At 40.3% G+C, this 25,784-nt stretch overlaps 1 protein-coding gene and 1 long non-coding RNA gene across 7 annotated transcripts in view; one reads left to right on the plus strand and one right to left on the minus strand.

The window, feature by feature from the left end:
- Positions 1-20,695, plus strand: part of LOC138736749 (protein eva-1 homolog C) — a 336,320-nt gene extending 315,625 nt beyond the window's left edge. The window contains exons 7-8 of the mRNA XM_069886753.1: positions 10,447-10,608; positions 19,253-20,695. Of these exons, the coding sequence (XP_069742854.1) occupies positions 10,447-10,608; positions 19,253-19,617 (527 nt within the window). The 3' untranslated portion in view covers positions 19,618-20,695. The remainder of the gene's footprint in view (positions 1-10,446; positions 10,609-19,252) is intronic.
- The window catches only part of LOC138736750 (uncharacterized), a 166,563-nt gene that overhangs the window by 88,507 nt on the left and 52,272 nt on the right, over positions 1-25,784 (minus strand). The gene's annotated exons all lie outside the window — the stretch shown is intronic.

The raw sequence follows: 25,784 nt of genomic DNA on the forward strand, positions 1-25,784 counted from the left end.
TAAAATTTTCATTTTATTTAGACTTTAATTTGTGGTATCTTTTTCTATTGGAGGGCCTATTTACATTGATCTGAGTCTTTATACATTGATATTATTAGTTTTTAGTAATATTAGTGGATATGTCAAAGTTGAAGTTTGCTACTTTTAATGTTCGGGGTTTAAACAGTCTGATTAAGCGTAAGCGTATTTTTATCAACTTCGATCTTTGGTAAAACGTGTTCAGTAGAGATATGATTTTACCTGAAATGATTAAATTTTGGCATAATGAGGTGAAATATTGTTTAATAATGGAAAAAATTACATTTGTTTTGCGGATAACTATAGTTTTTTTTAATAGGTGGCTGTTATATTCAGAGTATTTAAATTTTGATTTATATTGACTAGCTTTTCTTTATTTTTTTCTTTTTTCTTTATGGCTCTCCTTAGGAGAGTTGGCTGAAAGGGGGGGGGGGTTCTTTTTTTTTAATACATATAAAATATAACGTTCATGCTTTGTTTATTGTTATATATGTTACTTATTATCTCTATTTTGAACAAATAAATAAAATTTAAAAAAAGATTATTGAGCCCATTTGCATTAAATGTAGCAAATTTTAAATTAGCCATCTAATTTCATAAAGATCTCAGTCTGTGCAGTAGGGTCTCCATCCACATAAAAATTATAAAATTAATCCAAATCTCCTCAAATGAATGAAAGAAAAAGAAAAAAAACCCTCTGCCCCCCTCCCCCCTTAAGTACTAAAGTACTACTACTCTCTACAACATGGGTAGCGGCCTGAGCCACAGTGTCAGTTGAGCTACAATGAGATTTTGCATCTCTCCCGAACAGAAATAACAAGAATATATAAACAAAAAATTCAGATATGATAAGCTTCTTCCAAGTCTCTATCACCAATAATTTTAATTACTTTAATTCACTTGAGAACATAGCATATCCTTACTTGTGTACATCCGGATAGGCCATGGAGGCACATTGGGGGTTGGCATGGAGGAGGTAGACCCTTCTGACCAATGCATCAAACTTATGGTTCCTCGCATGCCTCCGGAACAGGAAGGGCTCCTAAGGAATGACATCCACACCATTCGTGTGGTCCCTGTCGCGGAATTCCTGGGAAAGGTATGGTGTAGCATTAGTGGCGGTGCACAGCAGGATCCTGATAGAGTGGAGATGCTCCAGGAGAACTTCTTTCCAGAAGGAGATTGGGAGGCTCTCTGACTGCAAGGCCAGGAAGACTAGCTTCCAGACAGTCGCATTCTACCTCTCCACTTGCCCATTACCCTGGGGGTTGTAACTGGTGGTCCTTATCATGGCAATGTCTTTAGGTACCGGTGCAGCTCGTCACTCATAAAGGAAGGCCTCCGGTTGCTGTGGATATAACTGGGGAAGCCAAATAGAATGAAGAGGCTGAGCAGGGCCTTGATGACTGTGGCAGCGGTCATGTCTGAGAAAGGAATGGCAAGTATACAATGGGAGTATTCGTCGATGGAAATATATGTTATGGTAGGTGGAGGGCATGGGTCCTCTAAAGTCAGCTCTGAGTCCCTCAAAGAGGTGGGTGACTTTAATAAGTTGTGCCCTGTCTGGTCGGTAGAAGTGCAGCTTGCACTCAGCCCAGACTTGACAGTTCTTTGTTATGATTCTGATCTCGTCAATGGAATTCGGCAGGCCGCATGTTTTGACAAAGTGTGGTGTGGAGGTTTTGCAGTCAGTCAATCTGGGCGCTGCCACAAGTCCCACAGGACAGGGAGTCTGGTGGCTCATTAAGTTTCCCCAGCTGGTGCAGGATGTCATAGTTATAGGGGAATAATTCTATTCTCTACCACAGTATTTTATAGTTTTTAATTTTGCCCCATTGTTGATTGTTGAAAATGCATGTGACAGTGCGTTGATCAATCAGCAGGGTGAATCTCTTACCGGCCAGGTGTTGCACTGCCTCGACAATTGCTTTGGCCTCTTTTTCGACTGAGGGGTGTCGAATCTTGGGGCTCTGCAGGGTGCTTAAAAAAATGCAACGGGCCTGCCAGCCTAATTAAGGGTGGCTGCCAGGGTGAAGTCTGGTGCATTGCTTTCCACCTGAAAGGGGGTGGATTTGTCCACAGCATGCATCGCAGCCTTGGCGATGTTGAACTTGATGCGGTCAAAGGCTTGCAAGAGCCTCCTCCGCTGGGGGGAGGGACGTAGCTTTGATAAGGGGGCGGGCCTTGTCTGCTTAATTGGGGACCCACTAAGCATAATAGGAGAAAAACCCAAGGCACTTCTTCAGGGCCTTGAGGCTGTGTGGGAGGGGAATCTCCAGGAGTGGTCGCATGTGGTCTGGGCCAATGACACTATTCTCCATGACACAGCTAAGGATGGTTAGGCAAGTTACGCGGAGCATGCACTTGGCCTTGTTGTATGTAAGATTAAGGAGCTTGGTTGCCTCGAGAAATCTCTGGAGATTGGGATCTTGGTCCTGCGGTTGTGGCCACAGATGATGACATTGTCGAGATACAGGAAAGAGGCCCGCAAATCATACTGATCCATCATATGGTCCATCTCCTGCTGGAAGACCAAGATGCCATTCGTGATGCTAAAGGGGTCCTGCAGGAAGTGGTAGAGGTGGCCATCCACCTCGAATCCATATACTGGCAGTCCTCTAGGTGGATGGGTAGCTGGAGATATGCCATCTTTAGGTCGATGGTTGAGAAGACCCGATACTGGGTAATTTTGTTGACTATGTTGGCGATTCACAAAACGGGGTATACATCCAATTGAGTGTATCTATTCATGGTTGACTGTAGTCGATGACCATTCTATTCTTTTCTCTGTTCCGTACTACCATTATCTGTGCTCTCCAAGGCCTATTGATGGCTTCAATAACCCCTTCCTTAAGTAAGCACTGTGCCTGGTGATGTACCGTCTGCTTCTAATGGTGACGGGTTTGCAGTCAGGGGTGAGATTGGTGAATAGAAACGGAGGGTGGATTTTAAATGTGGAGACTCCACAAGTCGTGCATGGTGAGTGGTTAGGTTGGTGGACATGTATGGTGGGTTAGCTATCGAATTGCTGATTATGAATGGTGAGGGGTAGATGGGGCCCATCAAATGCCATTGTCACGCTTTTAAGGTGACACTGAAAATCAAGCCCCAACTGTACAGCAGTGCAGCGCTGCAACTTTATATGATAACTTTATACTGATGATAAGGTATCCCACACCATTGAAGTCACAATACAGAAACCCCAAACGTCCATTATAAATGACAAATGCCAGTGACACTTTCTGGTTCACTGGCAGTACTGTGAGTGAGAGACTCCGCACTGTGTCCATATATAAAAAAAAAACTCTCCATGCTCCCACTATCGAACAAGCTACTTGATAAGTGGCCATTTAACTTGATGTCCATCATCGACCTGGTGAGTTGATGCAGACTGTCCTGATTGAGGGTGATGGAGGCTAGGATCGGATCGCTGTACATCACCGCAGTAGAAGGTGGCGCTGTCCAAGATGGCGGCCCCCAGGACCTACACCCAGTGCAGCTGGGTCCTGAAGGTGGCATCCATGAGGGCGGTCCCCTCAGATCGCACATGGCCCTACTGACCCCGGGTGATGGCAGTGTTGCGAAAGGCGGCCCCATGATCCGCACATGGCGCTGCTAGGAATGGGTTTGAACTTGCACACTTTGGCATAGTGGCCCTTCTTTCCACAGATGGAGGCAAATTAAATCCTTCACTGGGCAGCGATTCCTCTGATGCTTGCCCAGGCCTCAGAATTGGCACTTTGGGGGTTCCCAGAATACCACAGCTGTGGTCGGGTCATTACCAAAGCTGGTTGAAAGTGTCGGGATGGTTTCGCAGAGCACTGCTGTTGTAGTCTGGTCGTTAGTGGACAGGAGGGGTGGTAGCATATTCCAGGATTGCTGCAACTGGGGTGACCATGAAGTGGCCAGGTTGTCTGTCAAGTAGGCCTCTGTGTTCTGGAGAGCCACCTCCAGCGTACCTGACAGCTAGACTGCTCTTTCCAGGCTGAGTTCCTCTTGCTCCAAAATTCCCTGCTGTATGTAATTCAATCTGATCCCCATGACCTAGGGGTCCTGGATCAGGTCCTCTGTATACTCTGTGGTGGACATGGCTTTACATTCACAGACCCTGTGAGTGCTCGCAGGGCCTGGAGATATTCGGTGTTTGACTCACTAGGGTTGTTGCTTTCAAGTCACTAGAAGGTGTCTTGCTTAGACAACATTGATCTGATGCAGGTATTGCTCTTTGAGAATGTCTATGGCCTCCTGGTACATTGTGGCATCCCTGATCATGGAGTACATCAGGGTGCCAAACCAAGAGTGCAGTACTTGCATTTTGTCGGTCTCTGTTCGCACAATGGTAGAGGAGGCCTGCAGGAATGTCTCAAAACAGTGCAGCCAGAGTTCGAAGCTGGTAAAAGTCTCAGGTGAGTAACAGTCGATTTCCAGTGTTTCTGATTTGGGGATCTTCTCCATTGTGGAAAACTTCAAGTGAATTAAATTGATGCTCCATCATTCACTCAGGAGAGACTGTTGTGGAGAAACCAATAGGCTTTAATTCACTTGAGAACACAGCATATCCTTACTGTTCACTTGTCCTGCACTGAGTTGCAGGGGGTTGTGGAACAGCAATCTTTATTGAGGAGCATGTGAGGAGGGGCCATGGGTACAACAGGCTAATAGATATGTTTGACCAGATAATTATACAGTACAGTGGTTTACCACACACCCATCATCATGAAGTAGTTCCAGAGGCTCGTCATGGGGCACATCAAGCTCATGCTGCCCCTATTAGACCTCTTGCAGTTCACATACAGACCCAATCGCTCTATGGACAATGCCACTGCCATCACCCACCTGAAAAAAATACTCATGTTCAAATGATGCTTATTGACTTCAGCTCGGCATTCAACACAATCATACCACAGTGTCTGATAAGGAAGTTGAGCCTGCTGGGTCTAAACACCTCCTCTGCAATTGGATTCTTGACTTCCTGTCAGGGAGACCTCAGGCAGTCCAGATATTTAACAGCAGCTCCCAAGATCATCACACTGAGCATACCCCCCCCACCCCCCCCAGAGCTGCGTGCTGAGTCTACTGTTGTTCACTCTGCTGACCCATGACTATGCAGCCAAACCGCTTGACGTTCGCTGATGACATGACCGTGGTGGGCCTGATCAGTATGTTGAGTCAGAGAACAGAGATAAGGCGTAGACCCAAGAAGCTGTATCTGAATGTTTAAAAAAGAGATGGTTGTCGACCTCAAGAGTGCCTGGGGGTAACCACACTTTGCTGACTATTGACGGCTCTGCTGTTGAGGTCATCAATAGTATCAAGTTCCTTGGAGTGCACTTGGCAGAGAATCTCACCTGCTCCCTTAATATCAGCTCCATAGCCAAAAAGTCCAGCAGTGCCTCTACTTCCTGTGAAGGCTGAGGAAAGTTCACCTCCCACCCTCCATCCTCACTACATTCTACAGAGGATGTATCAAGAGCATACTGTGTAACCATCACTGCCTGGTTTCAAGCTGTACCTACGTGGACCGCAAGACTCTGCAGAGGATAGTGAAGTCAGCGGAAAAGATCATTGGGTACTCTATTCTAACCATGAAGGATATATACGACAGTCAATGCAGGTGAAAGGCAATAAACATTTGTGAAGGACTCAACACACCCATTATGTAAACTGTTCTCCCTTCTGCTATCTGGTAGGAGATACTGCAGCACTCATGCCCTTGCGTCCAGATTGGGTAACATCTTTTTCCCCCAAGCTATCAGACTCATGAACTTCCAGAACATTTGTCGAAGGGGTACCGAGGACTGCATATATCTTAATATTTTATTGTGTTCAACTTCTAATCTAACTTATGTTTATGTACATATGCTCCGTGGTCCTGGAGAAACACTATCTTGTCTTTACCATGTGAGCATGGTATGAATCATAAATAAAAGTGACTTTACTTGACTAATTTTTACCTTGCCACACATTATCTGTATTGTACCAGCTGCCCACCACATGGAGTTTAAAAAAAAACTTGCCTCTGACATATCCCTGTAACTTTTCTCCACACACCTTAAACAGATGTCCTCTGGTATCAACTACTGTTGCCCTGGGAAAGAGGTGCCCACCCTATCTAAACCCGTCATAGCCTCCAATGTCACTTCTCATCCCTCATCTCTCCAAAGAGAAAAGCTTTAGCTCTGTCAATATTGCTTCATTTGTTATCTTCTCCAATCCAGCCAACATCCTGGTAAATCTCCTCTGGATGCTCTCCAAAGCATCTACATCCTTCCTGTAATGAAGCAGCAAAAACTGGACGCAATACTACAAGTGTGGTCTAACCAGAGTTTTATAGAACTGCAACATTACCTCATGCCTCTTGAACTCGATCTCCTGATTAATGAAGGCCTATGCCTTCTTAACCACCTTGTTTACTTGCGTGGCAACCTTGTAGGATCTATGGGCCTGGAGCTCCACACTGTTAAGAATCCTGCCATTAAACGTGTACTTAGGCTTCAAATTTAACTGTCCAAAATTCATCACTTCTCATTTAATGGATTGAACTCCATCTGCAAGTTCCCTGCCTGACTTTACATCTTGTCTATATCCTTTTGTCATCTGTGATAACTTTCTACAATATTCACAACACCTTCAGCCTTTGTATCATTTGCGAATTTACTGACTTACCACTCTGCTTTTTCATCCACATCATTAATTTTTTAAAAAATCACAAAGAACAGGGGTCCCAGAGCAAATCCTATGGAATGCCACGTCATTGATCTCCAGATAGACTACATTCCATCACTACTACTACATTTTGCTTTCTGCAGGCAAGCTAATTCTGAATCCAAGCAGCCAAGGTTCATTTGATTCATGTGCTATGATTTCCTGAACAAGCCCATCATGGGGAACATGGTCAAATGCCTTGCTAAAATCATCACATCCACTGTGTTACAAACTAATACATCCTTATTAGTACTTGCAAAGGAACAGCAATGGTAAATTCAAAATAATAGTTTTTATTAAAACATTAATAACATAACATTTCTTGCTTATCTCTAAACTTAACTCTAAATTTAACCCCACTATTTGCAAGTGTAAATGCAAAGTCCAAAACCATCACAGTTTAAAGTTGATTCTGAAAAAGTCATTTCTAAAAGTCCAGTTTCAAATATGTGCTGAATTCCAGATCCTTCCAAATCACAGTTCAAAATTATGAAGCACTTAACTATATTTTTAGATCTTTTAACTTATGATTCTCTTTGAGCTGTCTTACATAGAGATATTCTTCAAACAGGAGTGACCATTATCTGAGAAGTGGGCTTACTTATTTAAATGCCACTTAATGTATCTCCTGTGAATAGGATAATAAGTCCTGTCTTTCCATGAGGTCAAGTTTTCTTAAGAGTCATGGAGTTTCCTTCCACAATGAAGCTGCATTCTTTATTTCGCAAAAGCAGTTGGAAAGTGGTTTCCCTTTTGAAATTCACTTATTTTCTCTATTCCCTTTTATTAGGATTAACACATAACAGCACTTATTCTGGTTACTGTAATTCAACCCCTTCCAACTCCTGTGTGTGCAACAGGGACTTCTGAACTGATTCAAGTGTCTGAATTTGCCAATATATTTCTCAAAATCATGTGACATTATATCATCAACGAGACTATCTCAATTCTTGGAAAGCATGTACTGGAATCTTTAAAAGTTTTAGTTTCATTTCTGCAAAACCTCTTGCCTTTTACAAAACCACTCCATATCAATAACAACCTCTGACCTCCTCTCTGTTCAAGAAGTTTAATTGCTTGTAAGAATGATACCTGGAACTCGAGTTCCATTTAAGAACAGTTCTGTTCCATTATGGCTCTGCTTTCTAGTCACATTGACCCCAAGAATGAACTCTCTCTGAGTACAAATGGTTCTTTGTAAGTGTACTGTAACCTATGTGTGACCATGTACCAGCCCACAATTCCCTCTAGAAATGCATTTAACTCTATAACTTATTTTAAGATATTTTTATATGAAATACAGCTTAACATTAATCTCAAGAGTAACACTGATCCATTACACCTACCTTACTTTCTTCAGTGTATTTTGACATCTCATCAAAAAACTCAATAGGCTTATGAGGCATGACCCACCTTTCACAAAGCTATGCTGACCATCCTTGAGAAGTCTATGCTTCTCTAAATATCTGGGTAAACTATAACTGGTGTCATTGTTCCTCTGTCAAGTTTTAAGAACAGATATTTCTCCAGTGTAGGGAATTACAGCATTGGTGACAGAAGTAGAAGATAAAAAAATGTGGAGACTAAAACTTGGAAATTTTTAGCCTAATTATGAGATTTTAAAAGAGTACATAAATTAAGATTTTATAAATCCTAGAGAGAGAATATCGCTGCCTATGTAGAGTCACATAAGAGTACAAATTATGCACAGTTCTCAGATGCTGCCACAGGGGCTAGAAGATTAAAGATGATTGGGTAGGTTTTGCAGAAACAAAAATTATGATACAACATTTATTGATTCAATTATAGATATTAATAAGAAAGTTGGTAAGCAGGAAAATAGAGTTGAATGGAGCATCAAATTTCTTCAGTACAGTTTGCAGCTGATCACGTGCAAAGCTAATGTGCAATATGACAAGTCTATATAGATGGTTTCTAGTATCAGGAGTTAAATAAAAATGACAAAAATTGAAAGAAAATTAATGCAGATATTTTAAAAAAAAACATATTTGAAAGCAACTGATGCTGAGGTTATGTAATGCTTTTAAAACCCTCACCTCAAAATTGACAATTAGAACCATAGAGCACTACAGCACAGAAACAGGCCCTTTGTGCAGAACTATTAATTCCAATTAGTCCCATGATCCTAGACCATAGCCCTCCATATCCCTTCCATCTACCTGCCTATCAAATATTCTCTTATATGCTGAAATAGAGCCAGCATACACCACATTCTGCTGGCAGCTTGTTTCTCACTCTCCCCACCCTTTGAGTAAAGAATGACTCTGAACATTCTCCTTAAACATTTCAGCTTCCACTCTTAACCCATGTCCTCTAGCTCACGCCTCACCAACTTACTTTAGTTATACAGTTTATATTATAAATTATTTACTTTGCTCATCTCTCAAATATATTCTTGAATTTAGTCCATTCTTTTCAACTCCTTTGAAATCTTTAGTGGTTTTGCTTCACTCTAAACAACTCTGAACAGATTGTCATCATATGGTCTCCTATAAAAGCTTTGGTGATTGCACCAATTCCTCGATCCACTTTGAGCAACCATTTGTAAACTGGATCAGGGTTCCCATAAAGCCTTATCTGCAGTTCTGTGGTTATTTATATCAAAACCATCTACACTTACTATCAAGTCCTATCCTCAGTTCTGGAGACTACTTATTCCACATTAGCTATACTTCTTCAACCATAATGCCACAAGCTAAACAACTCATTCATCAGTTTTCTTCCCCATACCCTCATGCAAGAAGGCAGGAGTATTATTTATTTCAGTTCTTCAAGGCCACAATGCTTTCAGATTATTGATAATGAATGCAATATTTTTGTCATTATACATCTCTAAATTTTTAATAAAATAATGTTAAAGGCCACTGTTTTATCATCCCTCAACTTTCTCCTTTCACTAGTTGTCATTAGTTGGCTTGGTATCATCCGAGGGTTTGACCCACGTATGCATGGATTGAGAATTCTCTATTCCACTCCAGCTGACGCAGTGGCCCTGAACTGATAGATACACCACAAATGGGTTATTTTTGGTTCCTTTTATCCAAACCTAGTCCTGACTCCATTGGTTACAATGACAGTTTGTTGAAACAGGCACAGATATTGTGATGCATTATATTTGACTTTATGTACATCACAAGCCTGCCTGCTTTTCAGACATTTTGTTATAACTGCATGAAAGACTTTGAAAAATCAGGTTTTCCTTGATAATTTAATTGGAGTGATTTAAAATTTAACAGCTCGAGGCAAAACCTGGACAGGTGTTGATAAAATCTCTATTTTTATCATAATAAAAGCACTGGCAACCTTCAGCAAATATGAATTAAATTATTAACATTCCTTATCTATAACTGGTGAGAGGAAGTTGTATCATGTCCTGGCTAAACATAATAAAAGATCCATTGAAGGCAGTAATAAAATGCACTGTCTCCACCTTTTGCTTCTGAAGAATTAGAGAACAATGGTTCAATGTGTTTGGTCTAAAGTCTAAGAAAAGTTACTGTTATACACTGGAGTCACATGGTAGATTGGAGCCCTGTTACACTACACTAGCTGCATAATCTTGACTTTTGTTCAATGTGTTTTAAAATTCTTTGAAATTATCATGACTTCAATGTATCAATTATTATAGGATTTGTTAATCAGCTTGGTGTGTATTGAATAATTTCTGATTTTTAAATTTAACGTTTTGGTGTGTGAATGTAGAAGAAAAGAAGAAAGGAAGATCAGCTTCCAACTACCCTATGGACACCAAACCCCCATCTATCCCAGTGGATGAGAGTGATAAACAACTTCTGGAAACGAAGGGCATTCGGACAGAGATGGCATTATTAAGCAACATTCTGGAAACATACTTTTATGTCCTAGGTAGGTCAATACTTGCAATTTTGTTTTGTCAAATAATGAAAGAAAAAAAAAGTAGTATTCACTTTATGAAGAAAATATACATTTGTATAACATCTTTAACATAAAGAAACTAAAATATTCCACAAATAAGAATCAGGAAAATGCCGATTTAACTAAGAAGATGAACAAAGAACTTCAGTGGAGGCAATTTTTGAGATTTTTTTAGTTCAAGCCTTTAAGGTGCTCCTTCTCAGATTTTCAATATAGGTGCGAGACAGTAACAGATGATTGTGGAAGTGGAAATAGATACTCTGTGCTGGAATGAAGTGCATTTAGGAAAGACGTGCATTTAGGACAAAAGTTTGTGGTTAACTCTTTTATGAAAATGTTTGGGATGGGGGAAAGATTGCAACGAATGGCAAAGGATGGGATTTGGGATTTGTGCTACGTTTGGACCCCAAGCTGATGGTTTTTGAGGAATGAAGGTGTTTTTTTTCTGAAAATTGAAATGTTGACATTTATTATAAGAAGTTTTAGACCAAACATGGATATACCACCTGCTATCAAGACTGTTGAATTTCAGTGGTGATATATTTCAGTTGATTTTCAAGGATATGTCTATCTAGAGTATCTTTTTGCCTTCTGAACATAATTTTTAAATTTAGACATTCAGTACTGGCCATTTCAGTCCACAAGCTCATGCTGCTCAATTTACCCCAAATAAATCTACACCTGATTTGTTTCAAATGGTGGGAGAAAACCAGAGCCCCCAGGGAAAACTCAGGCAGACTCTGGGAGAACGTACAAACTCCTTACAGACAGTGCTGGATTTTAACCCAGGCCCCGATCACTGACAATGTAAAGATGTTATGTTAACTGCTATCCTATACTAACAGTGTTGATATTTATAATAGTTTATTAATGTTATTTTATTAGTTATTTGCACAATGAAAATGGACATCATTGAAACAAACTGAGGACAAAAGGAAAATATAACACCGCACAAGTTATTTTATAAACAAAACCCAAGCTTGATCACATATCTGGCCTTTGTCTTGTGTACACCCCACATACTTGAGCTAGGGTTGCACTTGCCTTTTGCATCTCATAATATCTCATAATATCAACTCATAATATCTATCATCCCTGTATCCTTGTCTGGGAGTGATGCACCATGGACTTCCCTGATGATTTTTTGACACTCTTGATGTGAAAACCTCTCTCACGGATTAAATTTTCTCATTTAGAATTTTTAAATCATGTAAAACCACATGAAATAGTTTTAATTAAAACAAGAATTTTAAATGAAATGCAATTTATTTCATAATTTAAGTTTGGCAATCCCATTCAAATGATTGGGACTGCATTATATGTAAACTTAAGGAGCCAAATACAAAGGGAATTTTCCCTTTCTGAACTTAGGAACTCGCACAACATCCCTAGATGCAGTATAGGGCAGAGTGCATCTGACCACCAATGCATTCAGTACTTCAGCACTGAAGTGTGTGGGAACAGAAGCCTAAAACCCAATGGGATGCATTGCAGTTGGCTGATAGTTCTCAACTGAACAAAAACTTCTTTTTCATACTAAGGCCCACTATCTTGCTTCTGAGTGATACAGGGAATATCTATTAATCAAGACCAAAGCTAAAGTTAGAAAACCCTTTAAATTCACTTTGTTTTGCAACCTATTGTTTGGTACCTCCTTTAGGGGTATACTTTTCAAAGGCAAAAGGGTCAATTCCAATGCCAGTCATTCAACTTGCTTTATAAAACAATAAATAGCATAAATTGTCAAATTTAAACTTGTTATCTGTTGGAATTAAAATTGGGAATGGGATTAGCATTCTATTTATGATTAGAAACCAAGATCAAATTGTCTCAAAATCTGATGATCCCACAAGTTACTGAAATTCTAAACTTGATAAGGGAATTTGACAACTCTCAAACAAGTATAAACCACAATAAGTGATTGGTTTGTACCATTTAGGTGGAATTGAGTAACATAACATAACATAATAACATAACATAACAATTACAGCACGGAAACAGGCCATTAGGCCCTTCTAGTCCGCATCGAACCAAACACCCCTTTCTAGCCCCACCTCCCTGCACAATGCCCATAACCCTCCATCTTCTTCTCATCCATATACCTGTCCAACCTTTTCTTAAATAATACAATTGACTCCGCCGCCACTATTTCTCCCGGAAGATCATTCCACACAGCTACCACTCTCTGAGTAAAGAAGTTCCCCCTCATGTTACCTCTAAACCTCTGCCCCTTAATTCTTAACTCATGTCCTCTTGTTTTAATCTTTCCTCCTCTTAACGGAAATAGTCTATCCACATCCACTCTGTCTATCCCTTTCATAATCTTAAATACTTCTATCAAATCCCCTCTCAACCTTCTATGCTCCAAAGAATAAAGACCTAATCTGTCCAATCTCTCCCTATACTCTAGATGCTTAAACTCAGGTAACATTCTGGTAAACCTTCTCTGCACTCTCTCCACTCTGTTTATATCCTTCCTATAATTAGGCGACCAGAACTGCACACAGAACTCCAAATTAGGCCGCACCAAAGTCTTATACAATCTCAACATCACCCCCCAACTCCTATATTCCATGCAATGATTGATAAAGGCCAGCATACTAAAAGCCTTCTTCACCACCCTATTCACGTGAGTTTCTACCTTCAGGGAACGATGTACCGTCACTCCTAAATCTTTCTGCTCTTCTGTATTCCTCAATGCTCTCCCATTTACCACGTATGTCCTATTCTGATTCTTCTTACCAAAATGAAGCACCTCACACTTATCAGCATTAAATTCCATCTGCCATTTTTCAGCCCACTTTTCTAAGCAGCCCAAATCCCTCTGCAATCCTTGAAAACCTTCTTCATTATCCACTATTCCACCTATCTTAGTATCGTCTGCATATTTACTAATCCAATTCACCACCCCATCATCTAGATCATTAATGTATATAACGAACAACAATGGGCCCAATACAGATCCTTGAGGCACACCACTGGTCACCGTCCTCCAACCTGACAGACTATTATCCACTACCACTCTCTGGCCTCTCCCTTTCAGCCAATGTTCAATCCATTTGACTATCTTAAAATTTATACCTAAAGACTGCACCTTCCTAACTAACCTTCCATGTGGTACCTTATCGAAGGCCTTACTGAAGTCCATATAGACAACATCCACTGCGCTACCCTCATCCACATTCCTAGTCACCTCTTCAAAAAATTCAATCAGATTGGTCAAACATGACCTTCCTCCCACAAATCCATGTTGAGTGCTCCTGATCAGACCCTGTCTATCCAGATGTTTATAAGTACTATCTCTAAGAATTTTCTCCATTAATTTACCTACCACAGATGTCAAACTTACAGGCCGATAGTTGCCAGGCTTCCTCCTTGAACCCTTTTTAAATAAAGGAACCACATGTGCAATGCGCCAATCCTCCAGCACTATCCCCATATCTAATGACATTTGGAAAATTACCGCCAGAGCCTCTGCTATTTCCTCCTTCACTTCTCTCAATGTCCTGGGGAAGATCCCGTCTGGTCCCGGAGACTTATCCACCTTTATATTCTTCAAAAGCCTTAAAACTACACCTCTTGTAATCTCTATATTCCCCATATTTACCCAATTTGCTTTTCTTATCTCACATCTCCCAATATCCTTCTCCTTAGTGAATACCGAAGAAAAGAAACTGTTCAATATCTCCCCCATTTCTCTAGGCTCCACACACAGTTTTCTGCTCTGATTTTCTAAGGGACCAATTTTGTCTCTAGCTTTCCTCTTACCATTAACATATTTGTAGAACTCTTTTGGATTAGTTTTCACCCTGCTTGCCATAGTTTCCTCGTACCTTCTTTTAGCTCTCCTAATTCCTCTCTTAAGATTCCTCTTACATTCAATGTATCTTTCAAACATCTCCTTAACTCCATGCTTCTTATATCTAATGTACGCCTCCCTTTTTCTTCGAACCAAGTTTCCAATATTCCTTGAAAACCACGGCTTTCTCAAACCTTTTGCCCCTCCTTTTAACCTAACAGGAACATAAAGCTTTTGCACTCTCAAAATCTGATCTTTAAAAGACTTCCATCTCTCTACTACATCCTGCCCATAAAACAACTTGTCCCAATGCACACCCTGCAAGTCCTTTCACATCTCCTCAAATCTAGCTTTTCCCCAATCAAAAACCTCAACCCTTGGCCCTGACTTCTCTCTTTCCATAATGACATTGAAGCTGATGGCATTATGATCACTGGAGCCGAAGTGCTCGCCAACACTAACCTCCGTCACTTGACCCATCCCATTTACCAACAGTAGATCTAACACTGCTCCTTCTCTGGTCGGCACCTCTACATATTGTTGTAAAAAACTATCTTGCACACATTTCACAAACTCTAACCCATCCAGTCCTTTCACAGAATGTGTTTCCCAATCTATATGTGGAAAATTAAAATCTCCCATAATTACAACCCTGTGCTTATCACAAATATCTACTATCTCCCTACAGATTTGCTCCTCTAGGTCTCGGTCCCCTCCGGGTGGTCTATAATACACCCCTACAAGTGTAACCTCTCCTTTCCTACTCCTCAGTTCCACCCAAATAGCCTCCGTGGATGTGCCCTCTAATCTATCCTTCCTAGGCACCGCTGTAATATTTTCCCTGACAAACAATGCAACCCCACCTCCTCTTACCCCTCCGACTCTATCACACCTAAAACAACGAAACCCAGGGATATTCAGTTGCCAATCACATCCCTCCTGCAACCATGTCTCACTAATCGCTACCACATCATACTTCCAAGTATCAATCCACACCTTCAGCTCATCCACCTTTTTTACAATACTCCTGGCATTAAAATATATGAATTTCAGAGATTTCCCAAGTTTTAATCCCTGTTTTCCCTCATCTTTAATAACAACATTATTTACTTTTCCTGCCAATTGCCCTTCATCTTCTTCCAGAGCATTTCCCTTCTCTATCACCTGCCCATCCATATTCAAATACTTACTACAAACTTTCTTTGTTTGCATTCTAACCTTCTCCTTACTGCTCTGTACTATTTTGTTCCCTCCCCCCAACCATTCTAGTTTAAAGGATCCTGAGTAGCCCTAGCAAATACCCCTGCCAGGATTCTGGTCCCCCTGGGATTTAAGTGTAACCCGTCCTTACTGTACAGGTCACATCTCCCCCAAAAAAGGTCCCAGTTATCCAGAAACTTAAAACCCTGCCCCTTACTCCACCCCTTCAGCCACGTGTTAATCCTCCACCTCATCCTATTTCTATTCACACTGTCACGTGGCACAGGGAGTAATCCAGAGATTACCCCCTTTGCGGTCCTTCTTTTTAACTCCCTAACTAACTGCCTGTACTCACTTTTTAGGACCTCTTCTCTAATTCTCCCTATGTCATTGGTACCTACATGTACCACGACCTCTGGCTCCTGTCCCTCCCACTTTAGGATATCTGGGACACGAGCAGCAACATCTCGGACCCTGGCACCAGGGAGGCAAACCACCATCCGGTTCTCCTTGCTGCGTCCGCAGAATCCCCTATCCGTCCTCTTAACTATGGAGTCTGTATTTTCTGTTGCCATGATTGCAGTGTTGAGGCAGCACTAACTTGGCCACTCATTCATGTCACAAGTTAGTGCTTACATTCTGTTAAGTCCAGTTAGTATGTGTGTCAAGAGGATGGAGCAGGTGGAACCTCTAATACTTCAAACTGACAGAGGATATGAAAAATAGCAAAACATGGGAGAGAAAGAATGTTGTAGGTCCCACTGCCAGGCACAGGTGAAATATGACCTCAAGGTGCAATCTTTTGCCCATAAGAGCACTGGATGACAATGGTAGGAGGTCTGCGTGGGTACATTAATGTATACCCATCCTCTTCCCCAGCTTCATTCATACATGCATTGTAATTGATAACATTCATTAATTAAAAGTAAAGCCAAAAATTATTCTCACATTTTGATTTAATTCATTCCAAATGTAGATAGGTCTGACAAAAAAGACTTGAAACCCCGTACTTTTGAGTTAACTAGGCAGATCAGCAAGGGTTCAGTTAACTACAGAACATGAGAACCTTTGAATAATCATGTTGGTAATTAACCTCACCCTTGTCTATCAACTAGTTGACGGAATGTATTTTCACATGATAAATAAATCCTTTGAATAGCTAATGGAGAGTTGAGAGAGAGTTTGTCCAAGTATGGGGTAAGTTTTTCCATTTCCCCCGCCCCCCTGCCAAGATTTGCATGGAATACATTTAAACTTATAACATCACCTTTGTTTTGCAAAATGAAGCAAAAGACATTGGAGATTAAACTGTTCAAAGTAAATATCATATGCTCAATTGAACTATCTTAAATACAAAAATGCTGTGAAGAGATGTATTAATTTCAATGAACAATTTTATTTCCTGCCCATAAATTTCAGCATTCTCTACTTCTTAAGGAAAAAATATCACATTGGACCACAGGCGAAACAATAAATTTGTTTTAAGACAGTTAAATATTAACAAGGCAGCATGGCAAGATGCTTAGCTACAAAAGAAGAATTTCATTTTGATTGATGAATTATTGTATGAGTTAAATATTAACTACTATAAATAATGAAACTAAAGCTTATCTGTGGAAGCCTAGCCTGTCACTTAGGTTACCATTGACTTAAATAAAAGGAAAATTTGAAAATACTCCTAACAACAGTGGGTCAATAAATTTGTCATCAAGAATGAAGGCACAAGTCTCAGTGAGTGGCAGGATATGTAAAAGTTTTATCTGACCAACAACATGAAGGGCATGCAATCTTTTGGCAAATATACAAAGGTTGGCGCCAATTGCAGTTCCCAGCAAAAGAGGATAGTGTGACATTTGAACAATTAAGAAGTTAATTTTTTATTACATTGAAAGTAATGGGAGTCGCTGGGCTCCTGACTAGAATCAGTATGGAAAGGGGCGTGGAAGGGCTGCCGGGTGGAACACCATCTTTTTTATATTGTTACAGCTTAGCCGAAAAGTAAAGAGATCTCTTGTCCAAACATTTTAGGAGCTATTTTGGATAGTTGCTATGCATGAACGGTTATGCATAGGAAGAATGTTTTAGGAAAATACTTAAAAAGTGCAGTGTTATGAATATTAGTGGGTACAGGTAGAATAAATGGAGACAGAAAGCAGAGTGCATTCCAAGAGTTGAGTGGACCCATTAATAGTTTTAACAGTGCCCTGTTGACATGTATGGTAGACTTCCTGTCTTCCTGATAGATTAAATAATGTTGGCAGAAGTAAATCACAAAAATCTGTGGTCACTGTGGTTGAAGTAAAAAAACAAAATGATGGAGAAGCTCAGCAGGTCCAACAGTGTCCTTTATGTAGCAAAGGTAAAGATACACAACCAATGTTTTGGGCTTCAGCCCTTCATCAAGGTACAAGAGAATGGTGGGGGTGGGGAGGGGAGGTGGCAAAGGCAGGATATGATAGGTGGAGAGAGGAGGGAGGGGACAGCAGCAGTGAGGGAAGAGGAGGGATGGCTTGGTGGGTAAGGGGAAGGGAGGGGAGAACTGTTTAAAAAAAAACTGGAAATGGGGAAGGGAAAGAAAAGGCAAGCAAGTTGAGCAGAAAACAGAAATCAATGTTAAGGCCATCTGGCTGGAGAGTACCTAGACAGAAAATAAGGTGTTGTTGCACTAATCAGCGGGTGGTTAGGGTGGGATAGTACATAAGACCATGGACAGACATGTGAGCATGGCAGTGTGACTCAGAATTGAAATGATTGGCCACTGGGAGGTCGTCATTGTTGCAGACGGAGAGGAGGTGCTGAGCGAAATCAACTCCCAATCTGTGACCTGTTTCTCTGATGTAGAGAAAACCACAAAGGGAGCTCTGGATGCATAAATCAGTCCTATGGATGTACAAGTGAAGTGTTGCTCCACTTGAAAGGTCTGTTTGGGGGCCCCTGTTCTTGGTGAGGAAGGAGATGTGGACACAGATCACATTGGAAGGTGCCAGGGAGGGATGAGTGTAGAAGGGAATCACGTAGGGAACAGTCCCTAAATAAAATGGCTGAGAGAGGCAGAGAAGGAAAAATGCGTCTGGTGGTGTGATCCCATAGTAAATGCTGGAAATTCCGATGGATAAAGTATTGGATCCAGAGGCTGGTGGGGTGGGAGGTGAGGATGAGGAGGATTCTTTGTTTGTTGCATCTGGGGCACTTACTACCCCAGCAGCTTCTGCATCCAACACATTATCCACTGGAATTTCCGGCACTTCCTATGCGATACCACTACCAGACACATTTTCCTTCTCTCGGCCTTCCGTGATCCTCCTTCCCCTCTTTGCTGCTGTCCCCTCTCATCTCTCTCCATCTATAATCTCCTGCCTTCGTCACCCCCCTTCCCTTTTTGATTGGAAGCCTGCTGACATTTTTCCATATCTTGGTGAAGGGCTCAAGACCAAAATGACGAATATGCATCTTTGCCCTGCCACATAGAGGACACTGTTTAACCTGCTGAGCTTCTCCAACGTTGTGTGTTTTGACTTAAATAATATTGCCATGTGGTTACTAGCTGAGCAGTACATTGAGCATCAGTTTCCCATTTGCTTTGATCACAATATAAATAATTCATTTTCTTTACAGAGAATCCAGAGAAGACTGCTTTATATTTCCTGTCTGGAGTATGTATTGGACTGATACTAACACTGTGCACTCTAGTAGTGCAGATGTCCTGTCAGTCAGACTTGAAGAAATCAGTGGTGAAGAATACGGATGAGGAGAGCAGTAATGATGAGGAAGACAGTGACGGTGACTCTGACACCACCTCCAATCTGTCAGCCAGGCGGCATCGCCGCTTTGAGAGAACTTTAAACATGAACGTTTTTACCTCAGCAGAGGAACTGGAGAGAGCTCAAAGGTTGGAAGAAAGAGAACGGATAATTAGGGAGATCTGGATGAATGGTCAGCCAGACATTCCTGCCACTAGAAGCTTGAATCGCTACTACTAATATGGTATGTAGATCAGCGATTTTGATGTGATAATAGTTCAGGAGATACGATGGTGCTTTTGCTACTCAACAACCGTGCAAGATTTGAACGACTGTTAGATTCAGCTCTGGGTGCATCTCCTGACCAATGACTGGTAGAAAGAAAATTAATTTCACTAAATATTTGGAGGAACTTCACACCGTATTGAAAGCTAATGCATTTGATAATGAAAGACCACATTGCTGCGTGGATTATCAACATTAATTCAAAGAATTTCTTATTTAATAGATATGTGGATCTATTCTCTTGCAGCGAATTTGGTCTGAGGTCTCAGGGATAAAATCCTGTTACTTCATTTGTCAAAGTATAATTGGTAAATTTTCACGTATTACAGGATGTCATACGAGCTTGCAGATGTAGGGGTAATAACCTCAGAAGGTGAAGATTTTCAGGAAAAACACATGAATGTGCCCTTTGCCTTTCTCACTCGACATTGACAATTGGAAAATGCCCCACAAGTGTCAGTGTTTTGGAGTAATTTCTATGAATAGCATAAGCAGGATATATGAATGTACCAAAGACAAGCTGAACAAGGCCATCAGTTGAATATTAACAAAAAAATTATTGGAAATCAATTTCTAAATATATCTTTTCTCCTGTATTACTGAACTCAAATTGTTGCAAATTGTGAAGAGCAGGTATGAAGAAAAGTCAGTGTGCCTGCTGCTCTTGGCTTAGATTTTTTTTAATGCCACACATTTTCATTGTTACACAAAAAATGTCAAGAAAGTAAAACAGAAAATGCTAGAAGCAGAGCACAGATGAACATTAAAACTGCCTTTCTCTCCTAATTCAGACAAGCTTGGACATTTCTAGTATTTTCTTTCACATCGACATTCAGAATTAAGTACAGTCAACTATTTCTGCTCAACTTTGAGATGAGTGTACAGACTGCCAGCAAACCTTCATAATTATGAACAGTACAGTTTTTGTAATGGGTTATTAAGGTTTATATATTCATAACCTTAGCCAGAAAACCCTGACAAAATCCTTGATATTTTACTATGTAAAAGTAAATTGTCATTTTAAAAGTGTGAGACCACCATTAAAAGTGTAAAAAAAAACAAATTGATTTTGCTTTTAGATTGTGTGTATTTTTTTGGTAATAAAAGGGATATTTAAAAAAAATACTTGGTTAGATTCAACTTTTGTGCAACCATGGGGACTGAGGTGAAATTTCATTGATGTGCATAAAAGCACTGATAGTTCCTTTCTCTTTGCCCTATTGAAGTCTATTTGAATCAGAATTTATTGTCATCTACAGATCACAAAATTGGTGGTTTATGGCAGTGTCACAGTGCAAACATTTATATAAACCAGCTTACAAAATAAATTAAGAAAAATAGTGCAAGGCAATGTCTTTAGTTCATTGATTATTCAGGAATCTAATGGCAGAGGGGAAAACGCTGAGTGCTTGTCTTCAGACTCTTGTACCTTCCCCCCCCCCCCCCCCCCCCCCAACACAATGGAAATAGAGTGAGGAGGGCATGGTCGGGGTCCTTGAGGATAGAGGCTGCTTTTTTATAAAGACACCGCCTCTTGTAGATGTCCCCAATGGACTGTAGACTGGTTCCTGTGATGTCGCAGGCCGAGTCAACAAGCCACTAGAGTTTTTTCCTGTCTTGAGCATTAACACCTCCATACCAGACAATGATACAACTGGCTAGAATGCTCTCCATGGTACACCTACAGAAGTTTGAGAGTCTTTGATGACCAATCAAATCTCCTCAAACTTCTTAAAGTGTAGCCACTGGCAAGCCTTCTTTGTGATTCCATCAACATGGAGGCTGCAGGACATATCCTTGGAGATGTTGATACCCAGGTATTTGAAGTTCTTGTCCCTCTCCACTGCTAAGCCCTTGATGAAGATGGGTGGGTGTTCTCCGGACTTCAGATTTTTTGTCAAAGTACATACATGACATCATATACATCCCTGAGGAACAACTTACTCCTGAAGTCCACAATTATCTCCTTGGTTTTACTAACATTGAGTGCAAGGTTGTTGGTGTGTCACCACTCAACTAGCTGATCTCCCTGCTGTACGCCTCCTCATTGCCGCTTGTAATTCTGTCGACAACAGTGGTGTCATTGGCAAATTTGTAGATAGCATTGGAATTGGGTCTAGCCGCACAGTTGTGGGTTTAGAGGGAGTAGAACAGTGGGCTAAGCATGCATCCTTGGGGTGCTCCTGTATTGATTATCAATGAGGAGGAGACGACGTTTCCAATTTGTCTTGACTGTGGTCTTCTGATGAAGAAGTCAAGGATCCAGTTGCAGAGTGGGGGGTGCAGAGGCCTGGGGTTTGGAACTTCTTTTCACTGGGAGCTTCAGGAGTAGAGAGAAGGATTGTAGTTGAGAACGTTATTTCTCTAAATGAGGGTGACCTGCAAGCATTGTGGATGCAGAAAACTTCACTACATTTAAAGCAAAATACATGGATAAGAGTTGAAATGGACATTGTACAATGGAAATGACAAAAACATTATTAAATGCCTTAAGCTGGGAGACTTGAGTACCTAAAGCTGTGAAGAAATATTTCATTTGTCTCCTTTTGTCAAAGCAGCCTCCTTCAATGCCATAAATTTATACAAATCTTGCTATTGTCACTGTATTTAAGCAAATTACTTGGCTATTGGAATACACTAACCTAATTCCCACCTGACATGAATCTTATAGCTCGTAATACTGTGCTACCATTCCCTCTCCCGAGTGAGGTTTCCATTCATTTAAAAATGATTTAATGCTGGAGACACAATGAAGAATTTTATATTTCAACTTAAGACGAGAAGCAGAAACGTGCTTGGCTAAGCTTATGTTAGAAGCTGAACAGAACGATCATTGCACCAGTACTATGTTGGTTTTCCCTCTGCTTTAGAAAGTAATTCTAGATCAGAGGAAAAGGTTGATCACATGTATTTCAACACAAGAAACAGGAATAGGCTTCATGGCCTGACAAGCTTGCTCCACAATTCAATAAGACCTTTGGCTGATTCAGCTAGGGACAACTCTACCTACCTGCCTTTTCCCTGTAACCTTAGTTACCCAACTATGCAAAAAAAAACTTTTATCTTAAATATATTTAATGAGGTGGCCACTTCTGTTTCTTGGGGCAGAGATTTATACAGGTTCACTACTCTCTAGGAACAACTTTTCCTTGTGTTCATCCTAAACCCACTTCCCCAAATCTTAGTTTTAGACTCATCTACCAGTGAAACAATTTTCCTGTCTCCATCCTATCTAATTTTATTTATTTATATATTTGTTTTTAGACATATAACACGGGTGATAGGCCCTTTCGCCACACAAACCCCTTGCTGCCCAATTACACCCATTGACCTACACCCGCGGTATGTATTCTTAACAGAGGGAGGAAATGGGAGAGCTCAGAGGAAATAAACCCAGGAAGAACATACAAACTCCTTACACACAGCGTGGGATTCGAATCCCAGTCCCAGTTGCTGACAGCGTTGCACTAATTGCTATGCTAACTGTGCCACCCATGATCTTTGTACAAACCTCCTGCCTCAACTGAAAGTGGGATGAGGATGGCAGCACGGATAAGATCAGAAACAGGCCTGAAATAAAATGCAAGGGTTACAAGTTTTCTTTTTGAATAAGGTTATGTAGATTTTAAAAATAGTGGGCCGTATCAGGAAATTCTTCCATTCACTAATTATATATTTTTTCCCCTCAGGGCTAAGACAGTTTGATGACCTCTCATGAAGGAACGTTTGTGTTCCATCAATTTTCATTGATGTATATAAGATACTGTAGTTTAAATGATTTACAGACAGTTAATTCATTATTGGCACAAACCTTGAAGAAACCATGATGGATATACAATTCAAAACTATACAGAAAGAAACATCTTAGGATTCAGAGTAAATCTTGCACACAGAAAAAAACCCATGCAAAACAAGATTGTTACTGCAAGGTGAAAATATAGTAAATATTGTGAATTACAGTCTATTCCTAATCTATAATAGTATTTATCACTTTTTAAAAATCTCAACTGTAGCAGCTTTAATGCCTTGTACCCATTCTTGTATGCCCATCGGAATTTGAGAATGCCACTTCAATCTTCTACTCCAGCACTGGAACAGAGTTTGGACATGGGGAACAATGACAAAGATATTAAAATGCCAAATCTCCCAACCTCCCCTTCCCTACTCCTTTCCAATACAAATTTCTTTCACAAGCTTGAATAGTGTCTTTTTTTTGCTATTTAGCAAATGAGAAGTAGGTGGTGCTGGAATCACTGGGCACAAGACATTTGATTCATTTATTTTATCAACTTGTGCAATGCAAAGACCTATTGTAGTACATCAATAACTAGTCCAGCTACCTAAACCAGCCAGCTCAGTTAAAGGATCAAATGCGAGACTCTTTGGTACACCCCTACTCATGAATTAGTAATATTTTTAAAAGTTTATTTTTAATCCAGCAAATCTAATTATTAATGTTAAAAATCACTTCATTTTGCTTTATGTTTATTATACAAGCAGAATAATTGCTGTGGTAAAGATGCAATCATAATGTCATAGAAGAATATTCTAAAAGGCAAATTGATAATTGTGGAGTGGCCAAAGTAAAAATCACAGTTGGTGAGTTTCCCATAAACTTGTATGTAAAGAAAGCTGTTTTGAATTAACTGTGCAGTTGATTAGTCATCTGTAGTAAGTGTAATTAGATCTATATTTTCATACTAGACTAGCTCCTGCATGGTTTTATTATAGATAGATTGAAGACTAATTTAAAGGCTGCCAAATCACATCCTATAAAGCAATGCTCTGGAAGGATGACAATGAATTCACTGAGAAATACAGCTACTCTCCACTATTTCCCACATTGTAAAAGACACAACCATTTACTAAATGATTGCAGCAAGGAGGGGAACCTCCTTACACCAGGTTTACACATGCTGTGTTCATTCAAGAGTAAAGACCATTAAATTCATAACATTCTGAGATCCCCAAATACAAATACATGGCCCACCTGACAAAACAAAGGCAGACATACAGATTCAGTTCTCACTTTTTCTTTTTATATTTCTTATGATTAAAGGTTAAGCAAAGCTTTTAGACATGGAAGAGATAGGGCCACAGGAGTGCTTGTACTTGTTCCTTTCACACTGGCCTTAAAGGTTGTGTCCAAAGTGGAAGTTAACATGTTTATAAGGTAATCAGAGATTTTCAGATTTTGTTTCTTTCTCTCTCTCACAACTGTGCCATAGCCAGTTTCATCATATTTATTGTTCTAAACAGTGCTATGAAATACCCCAGCAGAATCCCAGTTCCACCATTGTGATGGTCGCCATTGAATATCAGAATAGAATCAACTATATATTGACCTGAAAAGGTGACTTTTTCTTTCCACAAAGGTTGTCTGTAAAGCCAAAGATTTTATTTCAGACGCAGGATCTCCACTTGTTTTCCTTTATCAAAAGTTAAAGCAACTTACCAATTTAATTTTAGTTCCTGAAATATCACATCAGGTTGAATTTTAGACAAAATCTATAAGTTTGGTGAGAGCTGTGTTACAATTTCACTTAATACCTGCACATTCAGATGAACCCTTCAGGGAAACAGCATTTTTTTTGGTTCTGAGGCCCAGAAGGAAAAGGATAAACTCTCTGTAGTCGGATAACCCTCGCACTTAATTTCACCAGCGCAACTTTATTCAATTTTACAGTCCATCATACTTTCAGTAACGACCTGTTCCTGAAGAATTATTCATATTTTCCTAAATTACAGAAGGTCCATCAAATTTATGCTGGAACACAGCAATATCAATCTCCAAATATTTTTTCCATCATCTATTTGACCCACTGTCCCATCAATTCGCCTTTGATTCTGCCACTTTGCACACCAGAGACAATTTACAGTCACCAATTAATCTGCATTATTTTGGAATGTGGGAGGCTATTCATGCATTCACAGGGAGAACATGGAAAGTGCACACTGCCTGGATTGAACTTGGGTCACTGGATTTGAGAGGTGGCATTCTACTAGCTGCATCTATACCTGTCAAATCTACTTTAATCCCACAGGTGTGGCCTGACCCACCCAGTATTTCCAGCAACTGCGGTTTTTCTAATCTTCAACATGCCCTGCGATCATGAAGGATA

This window comes from Narcine bancroftii, chromosome 6 (assembly GCF_036971445.1).
Source record: "Narcine bancroftii isolate sNarBan1 chromosome 6, sNarBan1.hap1, whole genome shotgun sequence".
Lineage (NCBI taxonomy): Eukaryota > Metazoa > Chordata > Chondrichthyes > Torpediniformes > Narcinidae > Narcine > Narcine bancroftii.